The following is a 24,456-nucleotide window of genomic DNA, read 5'->3' on the forward strand; positions in this document are numbered from 1 at the left end:
ACTTGAACAAATTAGAAAACAGCACAGAATTCTGATTTGCCTCAAATGCGGCCATGGTCATAGCCCCCAACAGGACTCAGAGGAGAGCGGCCAGCAGACTCCTATACTCTTGAGTTTTAAAAGAATCTACCAGTTTAAAAGGTAGGGTTCCCAGGAGGGGAGGGGCACAAAGAAAACCAGAAAGAAGGTGACGTAAGACAATTTGACTTTGGGTGAGGGGTATGCAACATAATCAAATGTCAAAATAATCTGGAGATGTTTTCTCTGAACATATGTACCCTGATTTATCAATGTCACTGCATTAAATTTAATAAAAATAAGATAAAAAAATAAAAGGCAGGGTTCCCTCCATTCACCTCCCACCATTGAGCCATTCGTCTTTTTGCCCACAGATCTGGGAGCACATCAGCACATGCCTTTTGCTGCTGATCGGTTAAGCGAGGTTAGACAAGGAGAGTGTGCATCTGAGTTGACTGGTTACAGTTCACAGAACGCTCAGGTGCTTCTAACAAATGGTTCCTATTAGTGTGAATCAAAGACTGATGGACATTGGATAGAGGTAGAGAAAATGGGTCTAAGTATAGATATTTTCCCTTTGTGACTTTAGATTTGGAAGTGAGTAGAAAACAGACTGCCCTCAGCCAGGTCATTGAGGTTTATTTAAAATGCCCATGGGAGATTCTCCCTCAGAATAGTCCAAGGAGTCATTACGTACATCAAACAGTACTAAATGTTGAGGTCAGCCCAAGAGAAGTGTACTTTTAGATTCAGGCAAACATTTCTGCACACAAGTTGTGTACAGGCATCCAATCATGTATGGGACCAGAATATCAAGTTGTTGGGCAAATCCACATTTTCCCTTTGGTCCTCTTGCAATGAAAGCAATTACCCTGAAGACACAGGAGCTTCTATGATTATATCCTCAGCTAAGAAGCTCATGCTACCAAGATGCATTCTTAGGTGAACATAAGGAAACTTTATATGTTAAAGAAGAGAAGTGAGCGGTACTTATAAGGAAGTTTGGTTGGAATCCTGAGAGCAAGCATGGCGCTACCTTGTCATTGGAAGGAGCTATGTTAGGCAAGTAGAAAGTCTTAATGGCTGCGATTCTGTGTAGTTGTACGAGAAGGATTGCAGAAGAACTTTGTTCTGATTGGTAAGCCTGGTCACTAGTGCTAGACAATCCAGTGTTCACTAACAGTTGGTGTTTCCCTGTCCTTGGGTGTGTCACTCACAAACCAGGAGGCTTCAGCCCTGGGATGACTTTTCACCTGTCGTTGGTCACATTAGTTGGAGATGGTAATCTTTTTTTTTTTTTTTTGTATTTTTTTTTTTCTGAAGCTGGAAACGGGGAGAGACAGTCAGACAGACTCCCGCATGCGCCCGACTGGAATACACCCGGCACGCCCACCAGGGGCAACGCTCTGCCCACCAGGGGGCGATGCTCTGCCCCTCCGGGGCGTCGCTCTGCCAAGACCAGAACCACTCTAGCGCCTGGGGCAGAGGCCAAGGAGCCATCCCCAGCGCCCGGGCCATCTTTGCTCCAATGGAGCCTTGGCTGCAGGAGGGGAAGAGAGACAGAGAGGAAGGAGGGGGAGGGGGTGGAGAAGCAAATGGGCGCTCCTCCTATGTGCCCTGGCCGGGAATCGAACCCGGGTCCCCCGCACGCCAGGCCAACGCTCTACCGCTGAGCCAACCGGCCAGGGCTGGAGATGGTAATCTTTTAAACATGCTTTTAACAAAGTAATCCAGATGGTCTAGTTTCGGATTGGCTGGACACTGACAAGAGACACAGCTTGATCTACATTCTGGTATGTCGGTCAAATCCAGTCATTGAAACTGCTTTCCTAGGTGACAGTGGTCCGTGTCCAGTTGGGAACAGATCCCTTTCCTGTCCTATTTGTTTTTTTTTAACAGTTGAGAAAAACATGAAAACTATCGGTGAATTCATAATTTAGGTTGAATTATTTGACCGAGTTTCCTATTTTGAGTATGATGAGCATTAACTGCAAAGCAATATGAAATCCAAATAGTTTTGAAATAAGAATTATTTTTCTCAAGGAGAGGAGGCCTTAAGATCCTAAGTGGCTTGAACCTAGAGAGATACCTGTTGTTGTGAAGGGGCTGTTCGAAGGAAAATCATAGGGCTTAAAAGACAGTTCTGGGTACTGGGAAGTTCACAGCATGAAGGAGGAGGGGCTGGAGGCGCTGCTGGAGCAGAGCCTGGCAGAGCTGCAGGGGGCACTGTTGAGGCAGAGCCTGGCCGAGCTGCAGGTGGGGCATGGGGTCCTCCTGGCCACGCAGCACAACCAGAAGCAAAAAAGCACAGCAAAAGCCAAAGCAATGGAGAAATTACCTGAGACAGGTTGCAAAATATAGATGACTAAGTGGGAAGGTAACAGAACAAAGGTTAATAGAAATCCTTGAAAAGGTAAGCCAACAAACAAGCCACAGTTAAATTCAGAAGAAAATAATGGACTCTGATGTAGATGACGATGCTTAAACTTAAGATGCTCAGACATTAGAACTTACTGGGACAATTCCAGGACAGATCATATTTGGCAGAAGTTTAGATTGGGTAGAATGTTTACTTTGCTTATTGTTTATATATCTTTAGAAAAATAAACATTTAATTTTTAATTTTTTAATTTTTATTTTATTTATTCATTTTTAGAGAGGAGAGAGACAGAGGAGAGAGAGACAGAGAGAGAGAAAGGGGGAGGAGCTGGAAGCATCAACACCCATATGTGCCTTGACCAGGCAAGCCCAGGGTTTTGAACCGGCGACCTCAGCATTTCCAGGTCGACGCTTTACCCACTGCGCCACCACAGGTCAGGCCATTTTATTTTTAAGAGAGAGAGAGAGGAGAGATGAGAAGTATCAACTCACTGTTGCTTCACTTTAGCTGTTCATTGATTGCTTTCTCATATATGTCTTGACCGGGGGGCTCCAGCCAAGCCAGTGACCCCTTGCTCAAGCCAATGACCTTGGGTCAAGTCAGCGACCTTGGGATTATGTCAATGATCCCATGCTCAATCTGGCAATCTCAGGGTTTCAAGCTTGGGACCTCAGCATTCCAGGTCGATGCTTTATCCATTGTGCCACCACAGGTCAGGCAGGCTACCTGGCACACTATTCCAATTACATTTATCTTTTACTGCTATTCTTGGAGACATTTCTACAGTCCAATTGTGTGTGTGTGTTTTATTTATCCTGCTTTATCTAAGAGGTTCTTTTTCTACTTTTGTTTTATTGAAGTCTTTGAATTAAATTTTTCCTCTATACCAGTGGTCCCCAACCCCCAGGCCGCAGACCGGTACCGGTCTGTGGGCCATTTGGTACCTGTCCGCAGAGAAAGAATAAATAACTTACATTATTTCCATTTTACTTATATTTAAGTCTGAATGATATTTTATTATTATTATTATTATTATTTTGTATTTTTCTGAAGCTGGAAACGGGGAGAGACAGTCAGACTCCCGCATGCGCCCGACCGGGATCCACCCGGCACACCCACCAGGGGGCGATGCTCTGCCCCTCCGGGGCGTCGCTCTGTTGCGACCAGAGCCACTCTAGCACCTGGGGCAGAGGCGGAGGAGCCATCCCCAGCGCCCGGGTTGTCTCTGCTCCAAAGGAGCCTCAGCTGCAGGAGGGGAAGAGAGAGACAGAGAGGAAGGAGAGGGGGAGGGGTGGAGAAGCAGATGGGCGCTTCTCCTGTGTGCCCTGGCCGGGAATCGAACCCGGGACCCCTGCACGCCAGGCCAATGCTCTACCACTGAGCCAACCGGCCAGGGCCTTTATTTTATTATTTATTTATTCATTTTAGAGGAGAGAGAGAGAGAGAGAGAGAGAGAGAGAGAGAAGAGGGTAGGAGCAGGAAGCATCAACTCCCATATGTGCCTTGACCAGGCAAGCCCAGGGTTTTGAACCAGTGACCTCAGTGTTCCAGGTCAATGCTTGATCCACTGTGCCACCACAGGTCAGGCCGATGTTTTATTTTTTAAAAATGACCAGATTCCCTCTGTTACATCTGTCTAAAACTCACTCTTGACCAGGGGTCCCCAAACTATGGCCCACGGGCCGCATGCGGCCCCCTGAGGCCATTTATCCACCACCGCCGCACTTCCGGAAGGGGCACCTCTTTCCATTGGTGGTCAGTGAGAGGAGCAGAGTACTGTATGTGGCAGCGCCGCAAAGCGTGGCGTAGCTCACGTACAGTACTACTTCCGGTGATGTGTGACGCACACTTCACGGCTCCGGAAGCACATCATACCACTTGTTACGGCTGGCAGTGACAAATATGGAACCAGACATTGATCATCTCAGCCAAAAGCAGGCCCATAGTTCCCACTGAAATACTGGTCAGTTTGTTGATTTAAATTTACTTGTTCTTTATTTTAAATATTGTATTTGTTCCCGTTTTTTGTTTTTTTCCTTTAAAATAAGATATGTGCAGTGTGCATAGGGATTAGTTCATAGTTTTTTTTTATAGTCCGGTCCTCCAACGGTCTGAGGGACAGTGAACTGGCCCCCTGTGTAAAAAGTTTGGGGACCCCTGCTCTTGACGCTTGTCTCAGTCATGTGATACATTTATCTGTCTCACCCTAAAGGCCGGTCTGTGAAAATATTTTCTGACATTAAACTGGTCTGTGGCCCAAAAAAGGTTGGGGACCACTGCTCTATACCATATTAGAAGTTATATGCTATTTTTATTATTTGAAAAGATAATGCATTTTATACTGTATAAAGATGCTTATACTTCTATTATCCTAAAAAGTTAACGTCTCTACCTCAATTACTTTGAAACACTATCTCTAATCACTCATCTTTTTATTTTATTTTATTTTATTTTTTTGACAGAGACAGAGAGAGGACAGATAGGGACAGATAGACAGAAATGGAGAGAGATGAGAAGCATTAGTTCTTCGTTGTGGTATCTTAGTTGTTCATCGATTGCTTTCTCATATGTGCTTTGACCAGGGGAGCTCCAGCAGAGCAAGTGACCCCTTCCTCAAACCAAAGACCTTGGGCTTCAAGCCAGCAACCTATGGGCTCAAGCCAGCGACCATGGGAGTCATGTCTATGATCCCACACTTAAGCCAGCAACTGGCGCTCAAGCCAGATGAGCCCGTGTGCAAGCTGGTGACCTTGGGGTTTTGAACCTGGGTCCTCCACGTCCAACACTCTATCCCCTGAGCCATCACCAGGTCAGGCAAAATTGTCTTTTTTAATCTGATTAAAAAATTAAAGCGAGCAACTGTGCTCATTTTATAATACAAAGTTTTATAAAGCAACTAAAATCAGATTCTCAGATCAAACTTTTGTATTTCCTTTTTTTATTTAACAATATATCATTGGACTTCCTTCCAGGTCAGTATATGTAAACACGCTCCATTTTATTGTCTAATATTTTATTGTGTCTCATAGACATTTTTATTATTGCTTTATACAATGTTTACTGCCAATGTAGACATCTTTTTAAGAAGATTTTATTGTTTATTATTATATTTTTTTTTAGAGAGAGAGAAAATGGGGGGGGGGGGAGGTGGAAAGCATCAGGCTGGAGTTGCTTCTCATGTGTGCCTTGACCAGGCAAGCCCGGGGTTTCTAACTGGCGGCCTCAGCATTCCAGGTCAACTCTTTATCCCCTGTGCCACCACAGGTCAGGCCCAATGTAGACATCTTTAAAATATAGTATACTTTCGCCTGTTTTTAAACTTTACATCAATAAAATTGTATTTTCTGTCTTGTGCCTTTTGCTCAAAATGATGTTTGTCAGGTTTTTGCATGTCTGCACGTCCCTGGGCTTCGTTTTCACCGATTTACGCAGTGCGGTGTGGTAGCGCCACGGCTGATAACTGTTCCACTCTGGGAGGACGGGATGCTCTTCTCGGGCTCTGCCCTGGCTCCCTGGGAATGCCTGCGTCCGACACTGTGAAATGAAGCCAAGTGGTAGCAGTTCTTGTTAAAAGCTTGATAGTGCTAGGTTTCTTCACATCTGCCGGATAGACGCTGTGAAAAGCAACTCACTTAATCTCATCTCTGCTGGAAACACCCGAGTTATCTTGCAAAGCCTGCCTCAGCTGCCACAACTCATAACTGCCTTGGGCGGAGGGTACAGAAGGGGTTAGTTTTTCAGATTTGCAAGGAACCAAGTGACTTAACTGTTCATGTATGACAGGCCACTGTGGGCAGTTAACCTACATTAGCAATATTCTTAGTCCTTCTAATTCTCCTTGAATGCTGGCTAGCTCCAGCCAGAGACCACCTTTCTTACAGGACATGGCTTAAAAGCAGCAAAGAAGCAGCCAACCAAACCACCATTCCCAACTTTTTTTATCCATTTTTCTAATACCATAGATTTGGTCAGATTTTGGTCCACCCTCCAAATGAAAGCAGGCAGCAACCTGGTCAAGCATTTTATTGGAAGCACCAGTCTCCCGATCTCAGCCCAGCTAAAAACCAGGACTTCTAGCAGAGACATGGAGACCGGACATCAAGAACCCTAACCTTGTTTGTAGCTGACCTCTGGCATCATCTGATTTTTCTGAGTAACACCCTTAATTTTTATTTAAACGTTTTTTAAATTTAGGGAGGGAGAGAGAGAGAGAGAAAACCAATTTTTTTCCACTTCTTTATGCCTTCTTTGGTTGATTTTATTTTTGATTGTTCAGTAACATATTATTCAGCCTCCCTGTCTTTGTGTGCTTTTCAGGTTTTTTTTTTCTTGAGATTGACTTTTAGTTTCATACCATTATGGTCAGAGAAGGTGCTTGTTTTGTGTTCCACCCAGCATGTGGTCTGTCCTAGAAAACGTTGTGTGTGCTCTTGAACAGAATGTGTATTCTGCTGCTTTGGGGTGCAATGCTCTGAAGACAGCAGGTTGGATGAATCAGCAGTCTGAACAGTACCGTTTAGACCGGTGGTTCTCATCTAGGGGACATTTGCCAATGTCTAGAGATAATTTGGTTGTCACAACTGAGAAGAGGGTGACAATCTCTAGTGGGTAGAGGACAAGGATGCTGCTAAATATCCTACATAGTACAGCACTGCCCCCCACAAGAAGGAATTGTCTGGCCCCCAAATGCCAAGAGCGCTGAGGTTAAGAAACCCTGCTTGAGACATTCCTTCAGTCTTGGTGCTAAACTTTTTTTTTCTTATCTTGAACGTCTTTATATTTCCCTAATTCTTGAATAATTAGCTAAGCACATGAATCTGAGGGGCTGGTTTTTCTCAGCACGTTAATAGACCTTCTTCCACGAAAGGAAACTTCATCATGGATCACTTCCTCAGTTACCTCCTTCCTTTCACTGGTTTTCAAGATGCCTTCAGTGGCCCGTGGTTCGGCTACAATCTAGCTAAGGGTGGCTGTTTTCAATTATCCTGTCTGGGATTCAGTGGGATCCCTCACTCTGAGAATTCCAGTCTTTCATCAGCGTTGAAGCATTGTCAGCCTTCTGTCTTTAATGTGGCCCCCAACCTCCCTGTGCTCCTAGAGCTTTCTCTCTGTTGTTACTGCTTCTCACTTCCCGTCTCACCTCTGTACTCCTTAAGGAAAATGGCACTTCAGACCTTATTCAACTTCACTTAGCCCTCCGCCCTCCCTGTCCTATCTTATGTTTAATCTGTCCATTGGGTTCTTATTCCTAATTACATTTTTTTCACTTTTAAAATGGAATATACATGAATATACATATACATGTACATATATATATTTCCATATTTGTATATGGAAAATGCTAAACTAAATATTCAAGAAAATCTTTTGTATTAGATTTTGAGACATTTTAAATGTCCCACCAGATCATGATCTTGAGACAGGAATAGAGAAACAGCTCGGTCCCTGGGAGAGGGAACTTGCTTGTCAGCAGCTTTTTTGCACATCAGCTAAGTCTGTTTTTCAGATAAGTAACGGATCAGGAAACCACAGCTGAACTGCAGGCCCCTCTCTATGAGCAGTGGGGAAGTCCTTTAACACAAACCATAATAAGTCCTGCACAATTCCAGAACACTTCACCACACAGACCATAATAAGTCCTGCACAATCCCAGAATGCTTTGCTTTGCTGGCATAGATACCTGGGCATCAGTGCTACAAAAGAGAAGAAGCCTGCCATCTTACTCCCTGATTGGTTAACCCCAGCAACTTCTGTGTCCTTAAGCCATAAACACTGGAGCCCCGTATCTTGGGTAGCAGAACCCAGGACACTATCTCAGTGTTTTCGCCTTCTGCAGAGCCTCAACCAATCTGCTTTTGCTTCTATCAGTGTCCCTGGTCTAACTTTTATATCAGGAGACAAGAACCGAAAACTCATCAGTAACAATCCGTGTCAAGCCGAGAGCCTCTGAGAGGAGCCCGTGTGGGGTCCTGTGTGTAAGGCAGACAGCCTGGAACATGACCCTGGGGACTGAAGGACGGCACCTTTGTGGCCACATCATAGAAGTGGGAAAGCCCCCGGGCTAGGACAGAGCCTCGTAGGGAGGGACATGCAGAGGTCAGGGGCTGAGGGGTTGCCGCCAGCAGCCTGCACAGAGGGGAGGGCCTGGCTCTGGCAGTGATGGAGGGCTCTTGGCCGCAGCAGGCACCTGGCCAGCGCCGGGTGGGGAGCAACCAGGGCTCCCTAAAACACCTCTCGGGGAAGCAGAGCACAGGGCACCAGCAGCCTCAGTGTTTGCGGGGACAGGTTGGGGCTATTGGGCACTTTGACAGAGGGGCCGGAGGAGGGAGGGGCCGGGGGTGTGGCTGTGCCGGGGAGGGGTCTGAGGTCACCAGGCAGAATGGAGGGTGGGAAACGTTTTACACAACAAAGATCAGGTTGCTAGGCACACCCTGGCTTCCAAGGCCCCTCCCCCTCTCTGAGCTCCCTCCAGTGACTGCTCCACCCTCCACCTTCCAGACAGGTGAGCTTCAAACTTTCCAGTCCTCCAGCTCCTGGCCACCTCTCATACCCACTCTGCCCCTGCTATCAGCCCCCCTGGTTCTGCTCATCCCTGAGAGTGTGCTGACTTCCCCGTGGCCTTGCCTTGTGGACCACCAGGGGGTGGAGGGCAAGTCCTCTCTGCCTGAGAGCAGATCGGAGCTTCTTGTAGGATGCAGGTGTCAGGCCCTTGAAAGCTGGTTGACTTAGTTGATGTGGGCCCTGACATTTCTCAGGGGTGACAGTCACTGTCCATTCTAAAGAAGGGGAAGCAATTATCAAGCGTGACAGAAAGGGTGTAGGATGGGTCCTCCTCACTCTTAGAATCTCTCTCACTCCTTCTGCTGTGTCTCTGAGCCCAGTCAGAGGACGCTCTCTGTTTTCCAGGGCTCAAGGGGTAGGGCTGGGGTGCATGGGTAATAGAGGATAATGCCCTTGGTTTGATATCTGTGATTTTAATTACATCTGCAAAGTCCCTTTGCCGTGTACTGAAACAGGCACTGGTTCCAAGGATTATGGCTTGGCCATCTTTGGGGAACCACTCTGCTGACCACACATGGTCATGTTTCTCTAAAATTTACAAGCGTGATTTTTGGTTTTTTGTAAGAAGACCCAGCATTCTCCATTTTCTTCTGAATCTAAGAAAGGGTTTTTTCAGCTATAGTTCATTAATCATGTTGCTTCCTGTACAAAGTGAGTTTAAGGAGTGGCAACCAGTATTTGTTTAAGATTTTATTTATTGATTTTTAGAGAGAGTAAGGGGGGAGGCAAGGAGCAGGAAGCATCAACTCATAGTTGCTTCTCATACGTGCCTTGACCGGGCAAGCCCAGGGTTTTGAACCAGCGACCTCAGCATTCCAGGTCGATGCTTTATCCACTGGGCCACCACAGGTCAGGCACAATCAGTATTTTCTTAAGGGATATAGTAAAATTGAATTGCATAGAAAATGTTGCACATAACTATGTTCCATAAAATTGTTAGTACACACACACATCTGAATTAGGTCCAGGTGTAAAGTATACTTCTTAGTATACTTGGTTCTGATTGAAAAATTTGAAAGAGACGTTAAGGCCCTAGCATTCACCTGGAGCCTCGAGTGAGGTGTGCTCCTGGTCCCGAGAAGACTTCTGGAGCACCTGGCAGGTCTCCTTGCCAGAGCCTGGGCACAGGCGGTTTCCAGGGGCCCGGGGGCTGGTGGCTCCCCGCCCCGGGTTGTGCAGGTCTCCTCGCTGGGGGTCACTGAAGGTTGTGCCTGTGTTGTCTCAATCTTCTCCTTGTAGCTATGCATACAGGTCACTCCGAACAGGGAAAGGAATCTCTCGACACGTTTTTCTGGGTAAATGAGATAACTGGAGAAGTCACCTACCCCCCACTTAAGGCAGATGTGCCTGCAGTTCCTCTTGAAATGCTCCAAGAGAACCCCTCATCTCAGCGTGGGAGCATGTGGGAGGCTCCTCCCAGTGCCCAGTGCCTGGCCAGCTCGCCTGCGTGGAAGGCTGCCTCTCCATCCCCTCCTACTGCCTCACTGAGATACGGAGCCTCAAGAAACTCCTTCCCGCCCATGCTGATCCACTGCCTGGCTAAAGCTGAAGCCAGGAGTGCCCGGCCATTCTCAGAGATTCCTGTCACCATCTCACCACCAGGAGGCGCTCTGCCAATATTTGGCCCCCTTAGATCAGTCTCTCTGCCCTCACCAGCCTCTACTTTTCCTCCCAGCCCTTCTGTCCTCTGGCCTATACCTGCAAGCCTCACTAGCAATAACTGATTTTCCTTCTGAACTTGAGAGGATTTGCCTGGCCACACCCCTTAAGCACCTTTCTGAGCCACCTATGGCCAGAGCTGCCTGCCAACTCTACACCTGCATGATCTGGGGGGACCCGTGGCCTCCTCTGCAGACAGACACACAGGACTCCCCGCAAAATTCTTAGAGAATGTGCCAAATGCTTTCAAACTCAATATAAACTCATCTTAGATTCTGACACATAACGTTTTCTAGGCTTCCTTTACCACTCAAACCAGTTTGGTATTTTACTCCGAACTATTTGGAGTTCGACAATTCGGTTCTGATGTTGGTGTTACAGCCATGTGTTTAGTTTCTAGCTGGAGCCAGGAAGCCCTCCCTGATTGCCGTGGGAATAATCCCAAGGCCAGGCTGTTACCTGTGCTTACAACCCACCAGGGACAGGGCCAAGGTTCCCAGGCCTTCCTTGGGTTCAGTTAATTTGCTAGGGAGGTTCATAGAACTTAGAAACATTTTACTTACAAGACCACTAGTTTCTATAAAAGGAAGGAGGTGCCCTGGCCGGTTGGCTCAGCGGTAGAGCGTCGGCCTGGCGTGTGGGGGACCCGGGTTTGATTCCCGGCCAGGGCACATAGGAGAAGCGCCCATTTGCTTCTCCACCCCCACCCCCTCCTTCCTCTCTGTCTCTCTCTTCCCCTCCCGCAGCCAAGGCTCCATTGGAGCAAGGATGGCCCGGGTGCTGGGGATGGCTCCTTGGCCTCTGCCCCAGGCACTAGAGTGGCTCTGGTCTCGGCAGAGCGACGACCCCGGAGGGGCAGAGCATCGCCCCCTGGTGGGCAGAGCTTCGACCCTGGTGGGCGTGCCGGGTGGATCCCGGTCGGGTGCATGTGGGAGTCTGTCTGTCTCTCCCCGTTTCCAGCTTCAGAAAAATAAGTAGGAAAAAAAAAAAAAAAAAGGAAGGAAGGAGGAAATGAGATGCACAGGGTGTGAGGTTGGGGGGGGTTGCGGGGGGCTTGCAGGTGAGAGGGGGGCTTCCCCGCTCTGTGCAGTCGCTATCCCCATCTCCCTGTGTTCTCCAACCCCGAAGCTCTGTTTTGGGTTTTATGGTGGCTTTATGAAAATGGTGGCTTAATGAACTCATTGGCCATTGGTGATTGTTTCGATCTCCAGCCCTTTTATTGTCCCAGGGGATCTGGGATGGGACTGGGAGTTCCAACTCTCTAATCACAGAGTTGGGTCCTCTGTCAATCAGTCCCTATCCTTAGGTTGGGGGGGCTGTGTTCCCAAAAGCCAGCTCATTAACATAACAAAAGACACCTTCAAGGCCCCATCACTGGAAATTCAAGGATTTTAGGAGGTCTGTGCCAGGAATGGAGACAAAGAACAAACATGTATTTCTTACTATAAAGCACATCACACAGACAGAGCGGGGCATCCTGGGCACCCAGGAGCCCGGCACTGAGTGGATTTTCTAAAGTCTTCTGAGCCGAGCCCAGTGCCCGGCCCAGGGGAGGTGCTAGGAAACACTCAGCGAAGGATTTCAAGACCCCTAGAACAGGGACCCCTCCTGGGGCTCCCATAATTCCTTCCTGTCCCCCTGTGGGTGAACCCCTTAGTGTCCTAATCTTACCTGGTGCCAGGTCCCTTTAATGGTGGCCTGACTCTGAGCCATGAACCCCTGGGCCGGCACATCCGCGAGGCTGACCTGCATGGATGGGAGCCCTGCATGGGGGGAGGGGTTGTGAACCCAGGTGGCTTGGTTACCAGCTGCATGGGCCTGGGCAAGTGGCCATGATGAGTCTGTCATAGCCCCCCTCACACAGCCTGGCTCACGTTTGCTGAGCACCTACTATGTGCTGGAAAAGGAGGTCAGGGCCGTTGTCTCTCAGCTGGTCGTCGTTGAGGCCGAGGGTACTTTGAGGTGGGCTATTTGCTTCCCAAATGATGGAATTACCACATTGACTCTGGTGAGGTTCTGATGGTCAGGAAGTTCTTCTTTCTGTCTAGCCACTCACTGCCTTTCCTGCTTTTACTTAAGCCAATCCAAGGGCAGTTGGTTACCTGTCCAGGATGATAGGCCGTGGATGAAGATCATGCTATCCTCAGACTGCTAGTGGGAAAATGGCCCCACGGACAGCCAGGTTGTCTTCTGCCCCCTTGGAGACCTCTCTCCAAGGAAGAAGTTCTGGTCAGAGCAGAGGGTTCCTACCACCCCAGGCAATAGGGAACAAAGGATAGGCCCTCTGCACACTAACCAACAGAGCACTTCCAGACCAGCAGGAGGGCCCCTACCTGTGATGTCCCTCTGGCGCCCTCTACTGAGAAAGCTTGACCATCACGCTCACTCTAAAAGGAATCTGTGAAGGTCTGTCGGTCAGGAGCTCAGGCCATTCTCCCTGGAGCCCGTTCCTGACCTGAGGCTCTGTAGTAAGAGGGGCCTGACCCTGTGCCAGTGTTCCGAGCTCACACTGAATGTTCCCTTTTACGTTAGATTGGGAGAGGAAATCAAACAGGCACATACAGGCCACTAATTTCCTGTAATTTTTTATGATGTTGAAATAGTTGTCAAACTATTACTAGCTGGATAAAAAGAGAAAACAATGACCTGATTAATATATTATTTATTATGTAACAATTAGTTCTGAAACAAAGTCAATTCAAAACATATCAATATTACTGAGGATCCTGTATTAGCTGATTTCGAAATGGCATAATCCAAACCTATTTTCCAATAAATTTTCTTATGTAACCTTTAAGGAATTTTTCACTCCCATTGTTTGGCTCTGGTAAGAACATGTTAATTAGAAAAAGTTTAGGTACAGCTATTAGGCACGGGTTAAAAGGGATGATTTACACACATTGTAAATATTACAAACTAGCATTTCTTTTGAACACACATTTGAATATAAACTTTAGATGACCAGTGTTTTAGATGAATTTGAAACATAATTATTTTTTTACACATCTTTCTTTTCTAATGCACTGTGAGGAAAAATTCCTCTTATTTCTTCAGTAGGAAGAGCCACAAAAATGGTGTCCCAAACTACTATTCCCTTTGCCCTCTGGAGAAACAAGCTGAAGAGGTTTTGGATCTGGTTAAAAATATCCTAAGAGAAATGTCTGCAGAGAGAGAAGCCCCTAGTATCTACAGTGGCCAGCCCACGCCCCTTGGGGCTGGGTTGTGTTGTGACCCCAGGGAATTCTACACAGCTGTGGAGCAGCATTCGGAACATTGGTGGGAACAGGAAAACAGAGGTGGCGAGGGAGACAGAAGTCCTGAACGGCTGGAAACACCTTACACCTGACCCTACCTAGCTTGAACTCTTTGGAAAGCAAACAAGAATTTTTCTGGAGAGTGTTTTCCACGGCAACAAATGAATTGCCTTGTTACATGATTCTAAAAAATTAACTGTCTGTTGGTTTTATGTTACAGTTATAGTATTTCAATGGGAAGGAAAACTTATGGGTTTAAAACTAAACTGCCTGTCACTGAAGATGTATTAACAAACTGGTATCTGGCCGCTTATGACAATGTCAATACCATATATTCATTCAATTGCTTTTTTCCTTCTATTCTTTCTGTTAGGCAAAATTTGGTTATCTGGTTTTTGCTATCCCTCAACCTTCTGTTTTGGACTTCAACTGTCCATACTGGCTGCAAAGACATTTTGGCTGCCCAGACATCTCATGTACTGATACATGAGATTGAACTGGGCTACATACATACCCACATTCACTCATATAAAAATATATCTGTGACCCAGAGTCCCTCACTGATGTACACAAATATGTTTTTCATTCCAACAGCTTTTACACCCCACCCCACCCCGCCCTTGCCAATCAGGTAAGAAACACCATGAGACCGGGAGTTAAAACCTTTGTTAAACAAGTTTCCCAGCAGAATTATTTTTTTTAAAAAAGGTCTACTTCTAAAGCAGCAGTTAGAAACTTTGTTCTTGTAGTAAGTAAGTAATACTGTTATAGCAAATTGTGGGTTTAAATAAGTTTAACAGTTTTTTAAATCTCTTTTAAAAATAATATAGCTTTCTGTGTTATTTAAAGGCTTCTCCACTTTTCCAATTCCAAGGAATGCAGAGGTCTCCATCTTGCATAACAGAGTAAAAGTGTGAAATGCAGAGGTGCATCCCTTGTAGATAAGGCAGCGATTGTTCTAGAAGTCTCTTACAACAATCCACCATCTGTATGCTAGACACGCTGGGCTCCTTATAGAACTTTTCCAGGGAAAACTTCTTCGTTGAAGCCTGCATCAATTCGTTTTCAATAACCTTTAACCTGTTATAGCAAAAAGAAAAATAATATTGCCACAAGCAAATGAAAGAACATAAAATGCAAACATACTTTTAGATTCCGGGGCTATACAACACTGGACATGGTGTCCACAAAAGACAAAGGGCCTGCTTAGAAGGCATAGCAGTGGTGACCATGCAGTACCTGGGATTCCCGCCGGTATCTCTGGAAGTATTGGTTAAACTTTGTAGCAGTAATGGGGTAAAAGTAATTAATACGAAGCTTAAACAGTTCTTATCTTGCCTCACCTAGCAGTGTTAGCTGAGCATGCACAACACCAAGTCTGACCCTTGGGCAGTAGTGACGTCTAGGTCCCCACACACTCAGCAGCATCTGAGGCCAGGCCCTTCAAACCCTCCCTTCCCCCATCTGTTCCCTCCCCTTGGCCTGAGGCTAAAATGTCTGTTCCACCAAGGGCTTAAAACCTGGAAGACAACAACTCAGGCCTGTAGAGTGCTTAAGTGTCTTCAATCCTTCCTCCCACAGGTGGCAAAGGTTTTTGGATGTGCTGCAGGGACTAAGAGTGAAGTGGACTGACCAGGCGGTGGCGCAGTGGATAGAGCGTCGGACTGGGATGCGGGGGACCCAGGTTCCAGACCCCGAGGTTGCTAGCTTGAGCGTGGGCTCATCTGGTTTGAGCAAAGCTCATCAGCTTGGACCCAAGGTCGCTGGCTCGAGCAAGGGGTTACTCGGTCTGCTGAAGGCCCGCGGTCAAGGAACATATGAAAAAGCAATCAATGAACAACTAAGGTGTCCCAACGAAAAACTGATGATTGATGCTTCTCATCTCTCTCCGTTCCTGTCTGTCTGTCCCTATCTATCCCTCTCTCTGACTCTCTGTCTCTGTAAAAAAAAAAAAAGAGTGGACTCCATCCTGTCATGCCCTTCCAGGTGGACAGCACGTGGGAACCTTCCACTGGAGAAGGTAAGACCAAACTGCTCTCTGAAAACACCCCAAATCCTCTTTCACCTGCTCTTAAACTCTGTATGAAAGAGAAGTACGGGAAACATCCCTGAGCTGGGGTAACACGTGGGAAACGAGTGGGTGGTTGCAGTTTGTCTGCGTGGGCGGCCCTGACCGCGCCCCTTCTGCAGTGACTCCGGACACCCTCTCAGGGTCTGTCGTTCTCCTGTGAAGTCACTCCTCCTAGACAGGGTGCGGGCTGACGGGGCTTTCAGGACTACTACGGGCGGGCGGGATTAGACAGGAGGAACGTAAAGGGCTCTTTCCACTTGCTCTGGAGGAAGTTCCAACAGTCCCGCTTGGAATGAAGAGCCCCGCGGGGGGGGCGGGGGGCGGAACTGGGGGGGCACTTGGGGGAGGGGGACACGCCGCTGTGAAGCTCTCCCCTGCACGCAGCTCTGGGCAGTGCCTGCATTCCCATCCCTTCCCGGAGGAGCCTCTGGTCACCCCAGGCTTTCCCTGTCCCCTGGGCCACACCCCTGCCGTCTCTCTGTCTCCGTCTCCCTCCGGGGCGCCGCCCAGAGGGTGGCCTTGCGGGTCTCTCCGGGTCTGTGCTTGCTCGGGTGCCTCTACTGTCCGTCGCAGACTAGCTTTAAAAATTGTTTTTTGCCTTTTCTTATAATTTCTTTGCTTTATTATACTCATAGCTAAAGGGGGAAAAAGAGAAGGGAGGCACTGTGACACGGTGAGTGTGGCTGGTGGTAAGGTCTCTTCTTCCAATGCTAAGAAACGGGCCCAACATTCCCCTGGGAAATGACTCGTCTCTCACAGCAACTGTGTGTGTGTGTGTGTGTGTGTGTGTGTGTACTTTATAACACGAAGTGCAACCATTCTGCCCTGACATCTGAATGTGGGTTCCCAAGTGCATCTGTCCATTTGCACCATACCTGCCAGGGACATCCACCTGCTGGGTGCCCAGCTTCCCAACAAGCATTAGCTGACTCAATGAGCATTCTTTTACATGGTTGTTTCTATAATACTGCATACAAGTATCAAAATTATTTAACTACTTGTTACTGTTGTACACTTCTGTGTTTCCAGTCTAAGTGGTTTTGAACTGTGCAGCCCACGCAGCTGGGTAGGAGCTCCCACAAACAAAGCGCGGGAGAGCTGGTTCACTGGAGGCCCTGCCCCCTGGGTCATTAGCGCCTGCCCAGCTGGGATCTAGGTGATGACCAGCCTCCCAAGGGGTGGGGCTCCACAGAGGTGACACTTCCTACTTAGCCACACAATGTTAGGGGACTGGGCTACCGGCCCTGATGTCTTGAGGTCATGTGGGAGCCAGAAAGACAGGTGCCAGGTCCCAGCTTAGAATAGCGGGTTTTACACTGCTCAGAGGTCCCGTGGGCATTGTGGCCTCTAACTCCTCTCCTCTTCAACTAAAGCACTGCGAGCCTTTACCTTCTTTATAAATTGGGTATTCACTGCAGAATTCACCTTACAGAGAGCTGTGCAGCCAAAGCGTCTGTACACCACTGGGAAGAACATGCCTCACTAAGGGAGGTAGTTAACCACGGCCTGGCGACCACGCCCAGGGTGCCCTGGGCAGCAGGGAAGGGGGAAGGGCAGGGGAGGAAGAGCTCTGGCTCATCAGGTGCCTGCAGGGGCGGTGTCTGAGGGAGGGGATGTGGGCAGGGCACCAAAGTGGGCTCCTCTTCGTGGAGGATGCGGACAGGGACGAGCATAGGGCAGGGAGACGTGAACAAGGGAGTTAGCCGCTGAGTATTTACTGGGTGCCAGACACCAATCCTGGCACCGGAGGAAACAAAATACAGTGTGTCCGTCAAGTCATGGTGCACTTTTGACAGGAAAGCAACAAAAGACGATAGAAATGTGAAATGTGCACCAAATAAAAGAACCCTCCCAGTTATTGTAGGATGATGTGGCAGCATGTGCGCATGCACAGATGACATAACACTGTGTATACAGCGGAGCAGCCCATGGCCATGCCAGTGGAGATGTGGATGAAACAGAGGAAAGTTCAGTGTGTTCTGTGGCTTGCTAAATTCAAATCTGTGACCAAAGTGCAATGTGAATATCGGCGCGTTTATAACGAAGCGCCACCACATAGGAATAACATTACTCGGTGGGATAAGCAGCTGAAGGAAACCGGCAGTTTGGTGGAGAAACCCTGTTCTGGTAGGCCATCAGTCAGTGATGAGTCTGTAGAGGCTATACGGGATAGCTACCTAAGGAGCCCTAAAAAATCTGTGTGTGAGGCCACATCGAACTGCACTGAATAGGTATGAAGCTGGAGGGTTTTCCTTTTATTTCGTGCAGATTTCACATTTCTATCTTCTTTTGTTGCTTTCCTGTGACCGGTCAAAAGTGCACCATGACTTTACGGACACACTATAAAATCTCTGCCCTCAGGAAGCTGACATTCTATTCTGGGGGAGACGGAAATAACTAAATAAGGAAAACAGGGCCCAGTCTCCAGCCATGTGCTCAGGAAGACTTCACCAAGGTGACACTGACAGGTGAGGGGGGTGGCGGGGGACCCGGGGAGAGACCTGGGAGGAAGTGCTCTGGGCCCAGGAAGCCAGGCAGGCCGGGTGGGCCGAGGAAGGTAAAAGGGGGCTGGCAGGAGCAGCCCCGACGAGGGCGCCCCAAGGAGCACTCATCCTGCTGTGCTGATGACACTAGACTGAGGTGAGGTGAGAAGACATGTGTGGGAGCCTGGAGACCAGAGGGGTCACCAGAGAGTGACCAAGGCTCCGAGAAGGGTGTGGCAGTAAGAAAACACGAGGCCGGCCCTGGCCGGTTGGCTCAGTGGTAGAGCGTCGGCCTGGCGTGCGGGGGACCCGGGTTCGATTCCCGGCCAGGGCACACAGGAGAGGCGCCCATCTGCTTCTCCACCCCCCCTCCTTCCTCTCTGTCTCTCTCTTCCCCTCCCGCAGCCAAGGCTCCATTGGAGCAAAGATGGCCCAGGCACTGGGGATGGCTCCTTGGCCTCTGCCCCAGGCGCTAGAGTGGCTCTGGTCGCAACGGAGCGATGCCCCGGAGGGGCAGAGTATCGCCCCCTGGTGGACAGAGCGTCGCCCCTGGTGGGTGTGCTGGGTGGATCCCGGTCGGGCGCATGCGGGAGTCTGTCTGACTGTCTCTCCCCGTTTCCAGCTTCAGAAAAATACAAAAAAAAAAGAAAGAAAAGAAAACATGAGGCCATCAGCTTCTGGGTGGACGAAGGAGGTGGAGCAGAGGCTGTGTGGACTGGGGGTGGGGTGTAAGGAAGTCGGGAGGAATCAAGGTGGCTCAGCTTGTTTATTCACCTGAGCACTGGGTCAGATGGAAGTTTCAGAAACCAACTATCTGAATTTTATTTTTTAAAATCCTTCCTTAAAATCTAGTAGCAGTATTCCTCCAAAGTGATCCACTGGCCACAGAGAAAGGAGAAGCAGCAGCCAAGCCACCAACCCAGACAGGAGGCTGGCCGCACACTTACAGTTCACAAAAGTGATGTCACGACACCAGTTTTACTAAGCGATCGCCAAGCAGGACATCCGTGTGGCGGGAGCTGGTCAGCTGGGTTGTCAGTAGCGCAAACCAAACAGAGATGCAGCTTCTTCACTTATTTTAGACATAAAACTACCCCCTATCGCTTGTTCCAGGAACAACCTCAAGCCCTCCTCTGTGGCCACCTGTCTATTTCATGTCCCTGGCTTTCTAAAGCAGGAGTTTGTGGGGACAGAGGCGTGGAGGGCAGCGATGCAGGAGCAGTAAGTAAGGGATGCCTCCCCCGCCACCTCCCGGGCTCCAGGAGTGCCCCTCACCCTCTCCTTGAGGCGTGGGCCTCCCCCGGCCACCGCCTGCCCTCAGGGTTCCTGGTCCCTTCCCAGAGCGTCAGCCTTGGCGCTTTCACGCAGTGGCCGGTGACCACTGACACAGTTACAACACTCACGTCCCCTAATGGACGCAGGTCCCAGGAGGGCAGAGGCCAGGCCTTCGCCTTCTCGAAGTGGCACCTTTCACAGCTCTGGGCACACAACAGTCCCAACAGTGACAACTACAGAAAGACACCTTGATAAGCAACCCCCTTTGGGCAACATCTTTAATTTTTTTTTTTTTTATTTATTTTTTTTTGCATTTTTCTGAAGCTGGAAACAGGGAGAGACAGTCAGACAGACTCCTGCATGCGCCCGACCGGGATCCACCCGGCACGCCCACCATGGGGCGATGCTTTGCCCATCCTGGGGGTCGCCATGTTGCGACCAGAGCCACTCTAGTGCCTGGGGCAGAGGCTACAGAGCCATCCCCAGCGCCCGGGCCATCTTTGCTCCAATGGAGCCTTGGCTGCGGGAGGGGAAGAGAGAGACAGAGAGGAAGGCGCTGCGGAGGGGTGGAGAAGCAAATGGGCGCTTCTCCTATGTGCCCTGGCCGGGAATCGAACCCGGGTCCTCCGCATGCTAGGCCGACGCTCTACCGCTGAGCCAACCGGCCAGGGCCAACATCTTTAGATAAACAACCCTCTTCTGAACGGGATTCCGAGAAGATCCACAGAACATTATTAAACAGATCAGCAATGCTTATGAAACAATTGTTTTTTACTTTAAAATTTCTTGTTTAATTAAAATGCAGATGAAGTTTGCTTTCTATTGTAATTAAAAAAATTTTAAACAATGGAAATTCCTATTAGTCAACTCAAGTAGTAACTAATATTCCTCCTTGTTGCCACATTTACCGCAGGGAGCATCTCTTTCTGGTATGCCCACCTTTCGTTCTGTTCCTGGTGACTTATTTTAACAAGCCCTGCTTCTCAGAACGAGGTCCATGGCAGAACATAACTCAGGTGGCTAGAAGGCAGCCACGCCAGTCCCCCATGCCCCACCCCCAGCCCCCAGCAGAACCAGCCAGGTGAGTAAACAGGGAGCCCCAAAGTGGGCGCTAAAGGCTGTATCTAAGCCCCCCAGAATGAGAAGCCCCCCCTGCCCCGGGGCCCAGCAGAACCAGCCAGGTGAGTAAACAGGGAGCCCCGTCAGTAAAGTGGGCGCTAAAGGCTGTATCTAAGCCCCCCAGAATGAGAAGCACCCCCCCCACCCCGGGGCCCAGCAGAACCAGCTGGGTGAGTAAACAGGGAGCCCCGTCAGTAAAGTGGGCACTAAAGGCTGTATCTAAGCCCCCCAGAATGAGAAGCACCCCCCCCCCCCGGGGCCCAGCAGAACCAGCCGGGTGAGTAAACAGGGAGCCCCGTCAGTAAAGTGGGCACTAAAGGCTGTGTCTGAGCCCCCCAGAATGAGAAGCACCCCCCCCCCGGGGCCCAGCAGAACCAGCCGGGGTGAGTAAACAGGGAGCCCCGTCAGTAAAGTGGGCACTAAAGGCTGTGTCTGAGCCCCCCAGAATGAGAAGCACCCCCCCCGGGGCCCAGCAGAACCAGCTGGGTGAGTAAACAGGGAGCCCCGTCAGTAAAGTGGGCACTAAAGGCTGTATCTAAGCCCCCCAGAATGAGAAGCACCCCCCCCCGGGGCCCAGCAGAACCAGCCGGGTGAGTAAACAGGGAGCCCCGTCAGTAAAGTGGGCACTAAAGGCTGTGTCTGAGCCCCGCAGAATGAGAAGTCCCCCCCACCCCCGACCCCCAGCAGAACCAGCTGGGTGAGTAAACAGGGAGCCCCATCAGTAAAGTGGGCGCTAAAGGCTGTGTCTGAGCCCCCCAGAATGAGAAGCACCCCCCCCCCGGGGCCCAGCAGAACCAGCTGAGTGAGTAAACAGGGAGCCCCGTCAGTAAAGTGGGCACTAAAGGCTGTATCTAAGCCCCCCAGAATGAGAAGCACCCCCCCCCCCGGGGCCCAGCAGAACCAGCCGGGTGAGTAAACAGGGAGCCCCGTCAGTAAAGTGGGCACTAAAGGCTGTGTCTGAGCCCCGCAGAATGAGAAGTCCCCCCCACCCCCGACCCCCAGCAGAACCAGCCGGGTGAGTAAACAGGGAGCCCCGTCAGTAAAGTGGGCACTAAAGGCTGTGTCTGAGCCCCCCCAGAATGAGAAGTCCACCCCATCCCCGACCCCCAGCAGAACCAGCCGGATGAGTAAACAGGGAGCCCCATCAGTAAAGTGGGCGCTAAAGGCAGTAAAGTGGGCGCTAAAGGCTGTGTCTGAAACCCCCCCACCCCCCAGGGCCCGTGGCACTCACTCCTCTTTCCTCTTCAGTTTCTCTCGGGCCTGCTGGGCTCTGCTGAGAATAAACCACTGCAGGTTTGTGGGGTCACAGAGGGTCGGGATGTTGAAATGCCCGAGGTCATGCAGGCTGGGCGCATACCTGTCACTGCAATGAAACACAGGAAAGGAAAAGCCACCACTCCCTCCAGCCCTCACTCCGTATTCATGTTGAAATATCCCCCAATTGTTATGAGCAGTATATTTTGTGAGCCTGGTTAATGGAAAAGGGACTCAGCAAGGAAAGGTGCCCTCAGAGGGGCCACACCAACTTCAGGTCCTGCTGTGTCCACAGAGGCACGCTCTGGCAGGGCGAACACTCACTCAGCCCTGCGGGCCTCCGCATCTGTGAGACGGGAGGGTGGCCGGTGTCACCTGAGGTGTGAGTGAGAGGGAGACGCACTGTGCTCCGAGCACAGCGCCTGGGACACGGCACACGGAGGCCCCGTGCAGGAAGTACTGGCTATCAGGTAACGTGAGCTTAATCAATCTTGTCAGGTTTCCCACGGACTGACTTGACCCTCTAAGTGGCAATACAGCTGCAGAATGTTCTAGAGAGTAATCCTTAGTTCTCTGACGCTGGCTTTTCTAATGTGTAAAAGTGTCGCTAACAGACTCAGTGACCTTCTTTTCTTTGATTCTTAACAATCACACACTGAAATACAAAACAATTTGACTGACTTAAACCCATCTACGTGGATAAAGGAATGTCACTTTTTTTTTTTTTTTTTTTACAGAGAGAGAGTCAGAGAGAGGGATAGATAGGGACAGACAGGCAGATGCAGAGAGATGAGAAGCATCAATTATCAGTTTTTCGTTGCGACACCTTAGTTGTTCATTGATTGCTTTCTCACATGTGCCCTGACTGCAGGCCTTCAGCAGACCGAGTAACCCCTTGCTCAAGCCAGCAACCTTGGGTCCAAGCTGGTGAGCTTTTTCCTCAAACCAGATGAGCCCGCGCTCAAGCTGGCGACCTCAGGGTCTCGAACCTGGGTCCTCTGCATCCCAGTCCGATGCTCTATCCACTGCGCCACCACCTGGTCAGGCAGGAATGCCATTCTTGTTTCAGGTGGACTTACCTGTTGAGGATCATTTGTAAACCACGCAGACTTTGAGGGTGGAAAGGTATTCTGTTATTCGATAGTCTGTTGTAGAACACATTCAGAAGTGAGTAATATTCCTCAAGCATCAGGACTGGTTGTAATTCTTCGATGTAAACAACTTGTATGCCGCCGAGAAGATAGCTTATTTGGTCTTCCAAAAGCATCAGCCTCCTCTGAAGGTCAAAATAACTTGGTAATCTTTCAAAAAGCTACAGGATTAAAAAAAAAAAGAAATATTTAGTTTTATGTTACCATAACTCAATTTTAGGATTCTAAAAAATGGTATTGAGATATTTAAACAAGATAATTATTTTCCTAAAAGGAACACTCAAGTAAGTGACAAGCAAGAGACTTAATGTAATGCTAGAAGTATTAATATTCAAAACAAATCACAATTGATCTTAGGGTTTTGTAGATAGGAACTGAAGAGACTGCAGAAAAAAAGAAATGTTCCAAATAAAAATAAGTCTTAAGTACTAACAGTTAGATTTGGGTAGGATCTCTATGTAGTTTAGCATTATTAAAAGGTATACTAAAGAAGGTTTTAGAAATAGAGTATCTGTCTTTCAATTCCAAGTCTCTTTCTTCAGAATTTACTTTAACATCTAAATGAAATTCAATGTGATAGACACTACTGAACACCTACCATGGATAAGCACTAAACTGGGCCCCTGGAGTGTACAGATAGAGAGTTTCTCCCTGTTGGCCAGGGGCTCACAGTCGGGGTACGAGGAAACCAAATAAAAATCAGAGTTCAATAAAAAAAAAATCAGAATTCAGCATGCGAGGTGCTTCGGCAGGTGGCTGGACACAGAGGAGGGTCAATCAAAGGCTTCTAAGGACGACTGGTCTAATGTGACCAATCCGAAACGAGAAACGGGTTAGAAAAGGTTAGGTGCAGGGTGGGGGGAGTGGGGGTGTAGGAAAGTGGAAAGAGCAGGCGCTGACACAGAGGCAGGGGCAGAGAGGCTGGGGCGTGCCGGCCGGCTGCAGGGAGAGCAGAGGCTGCAGAGGCTGGTGGGTAAGGTCAGGGGCAGCCCTGTGTGCTGTGTTGAGGACTTAGATTTCACACGGAAAGCTGTGCTCATACAACCTTCATGGGGGCTGAAAGGCATGGAAAACTCGGCTATAGTAAAAGCAACAGCAGTATAAAAAGTCTACAATGATTTATAATATACTCTAACACTGTGAAAAATACCATAATTTTCCCCCTTTTTCAATGGTTATTTATAAATGGTAACTACATTGTAAAAACTTTTTGAGGTAACTATAGATTCAC

General features: G+C 48.9%; 1 protein-coding gene across 3 annotated transcripts in view; it reads right to left on the reverse strand.

Annotated features, from left to right (window-relative positions):
• Window positions 1–13,260: 13,260 nt before the first annotated feature.
• TCAIM (T cell activation inhibitor, mitochondrial) overlaps window positions 13,261–24,456 on the reverse strand; it is a 34,504-nt gene continuing 23,308 nt past the window's right edge. For all 3 annotated transcript variants that reach the window (XM_066245100.1, XM_066245098.1, XM_066245099.1), the window contains exons 9-11: window positions 23,154–23,386; window positions 22,052–22,183; window positions 13,261–14,952 (exon numbers count right to left, since the gene is read on the reverse strand). In XM_066245100.1, coding sequence (XP_066101197.1) covers window positions 14,712–14,952; window positions 22,052–22,183; window positions 23,154–23,386 — 606 coding nt within the window. In that variant the 3' untranslated portion in view covers window positions 13,261–14,711. The remainder of the gene's footprint in view (window positions 14,953–22,051; window positions 22,184–23,153; window positions 23,387–24,456) is intronic.

The sequence above is a fragment of the Saccopteryx bilineata genome, chromosome 10 (genome assembly GCF_036850765.1).
Source record: "Saccopteryx bilineata isolate mSacBil1 chromosome 10, mSacBil1_pri_phased_curated, whole genome shotgun sequence".
In the NCBI taxonomy this organism is placed as follows: domain Eukaryota; kingdom Metazoa; phylum Chordata; class Mammalia; order Chiroptera; family Emballonuridae; genus Saccopteryx; species Saccopteryx bilineata.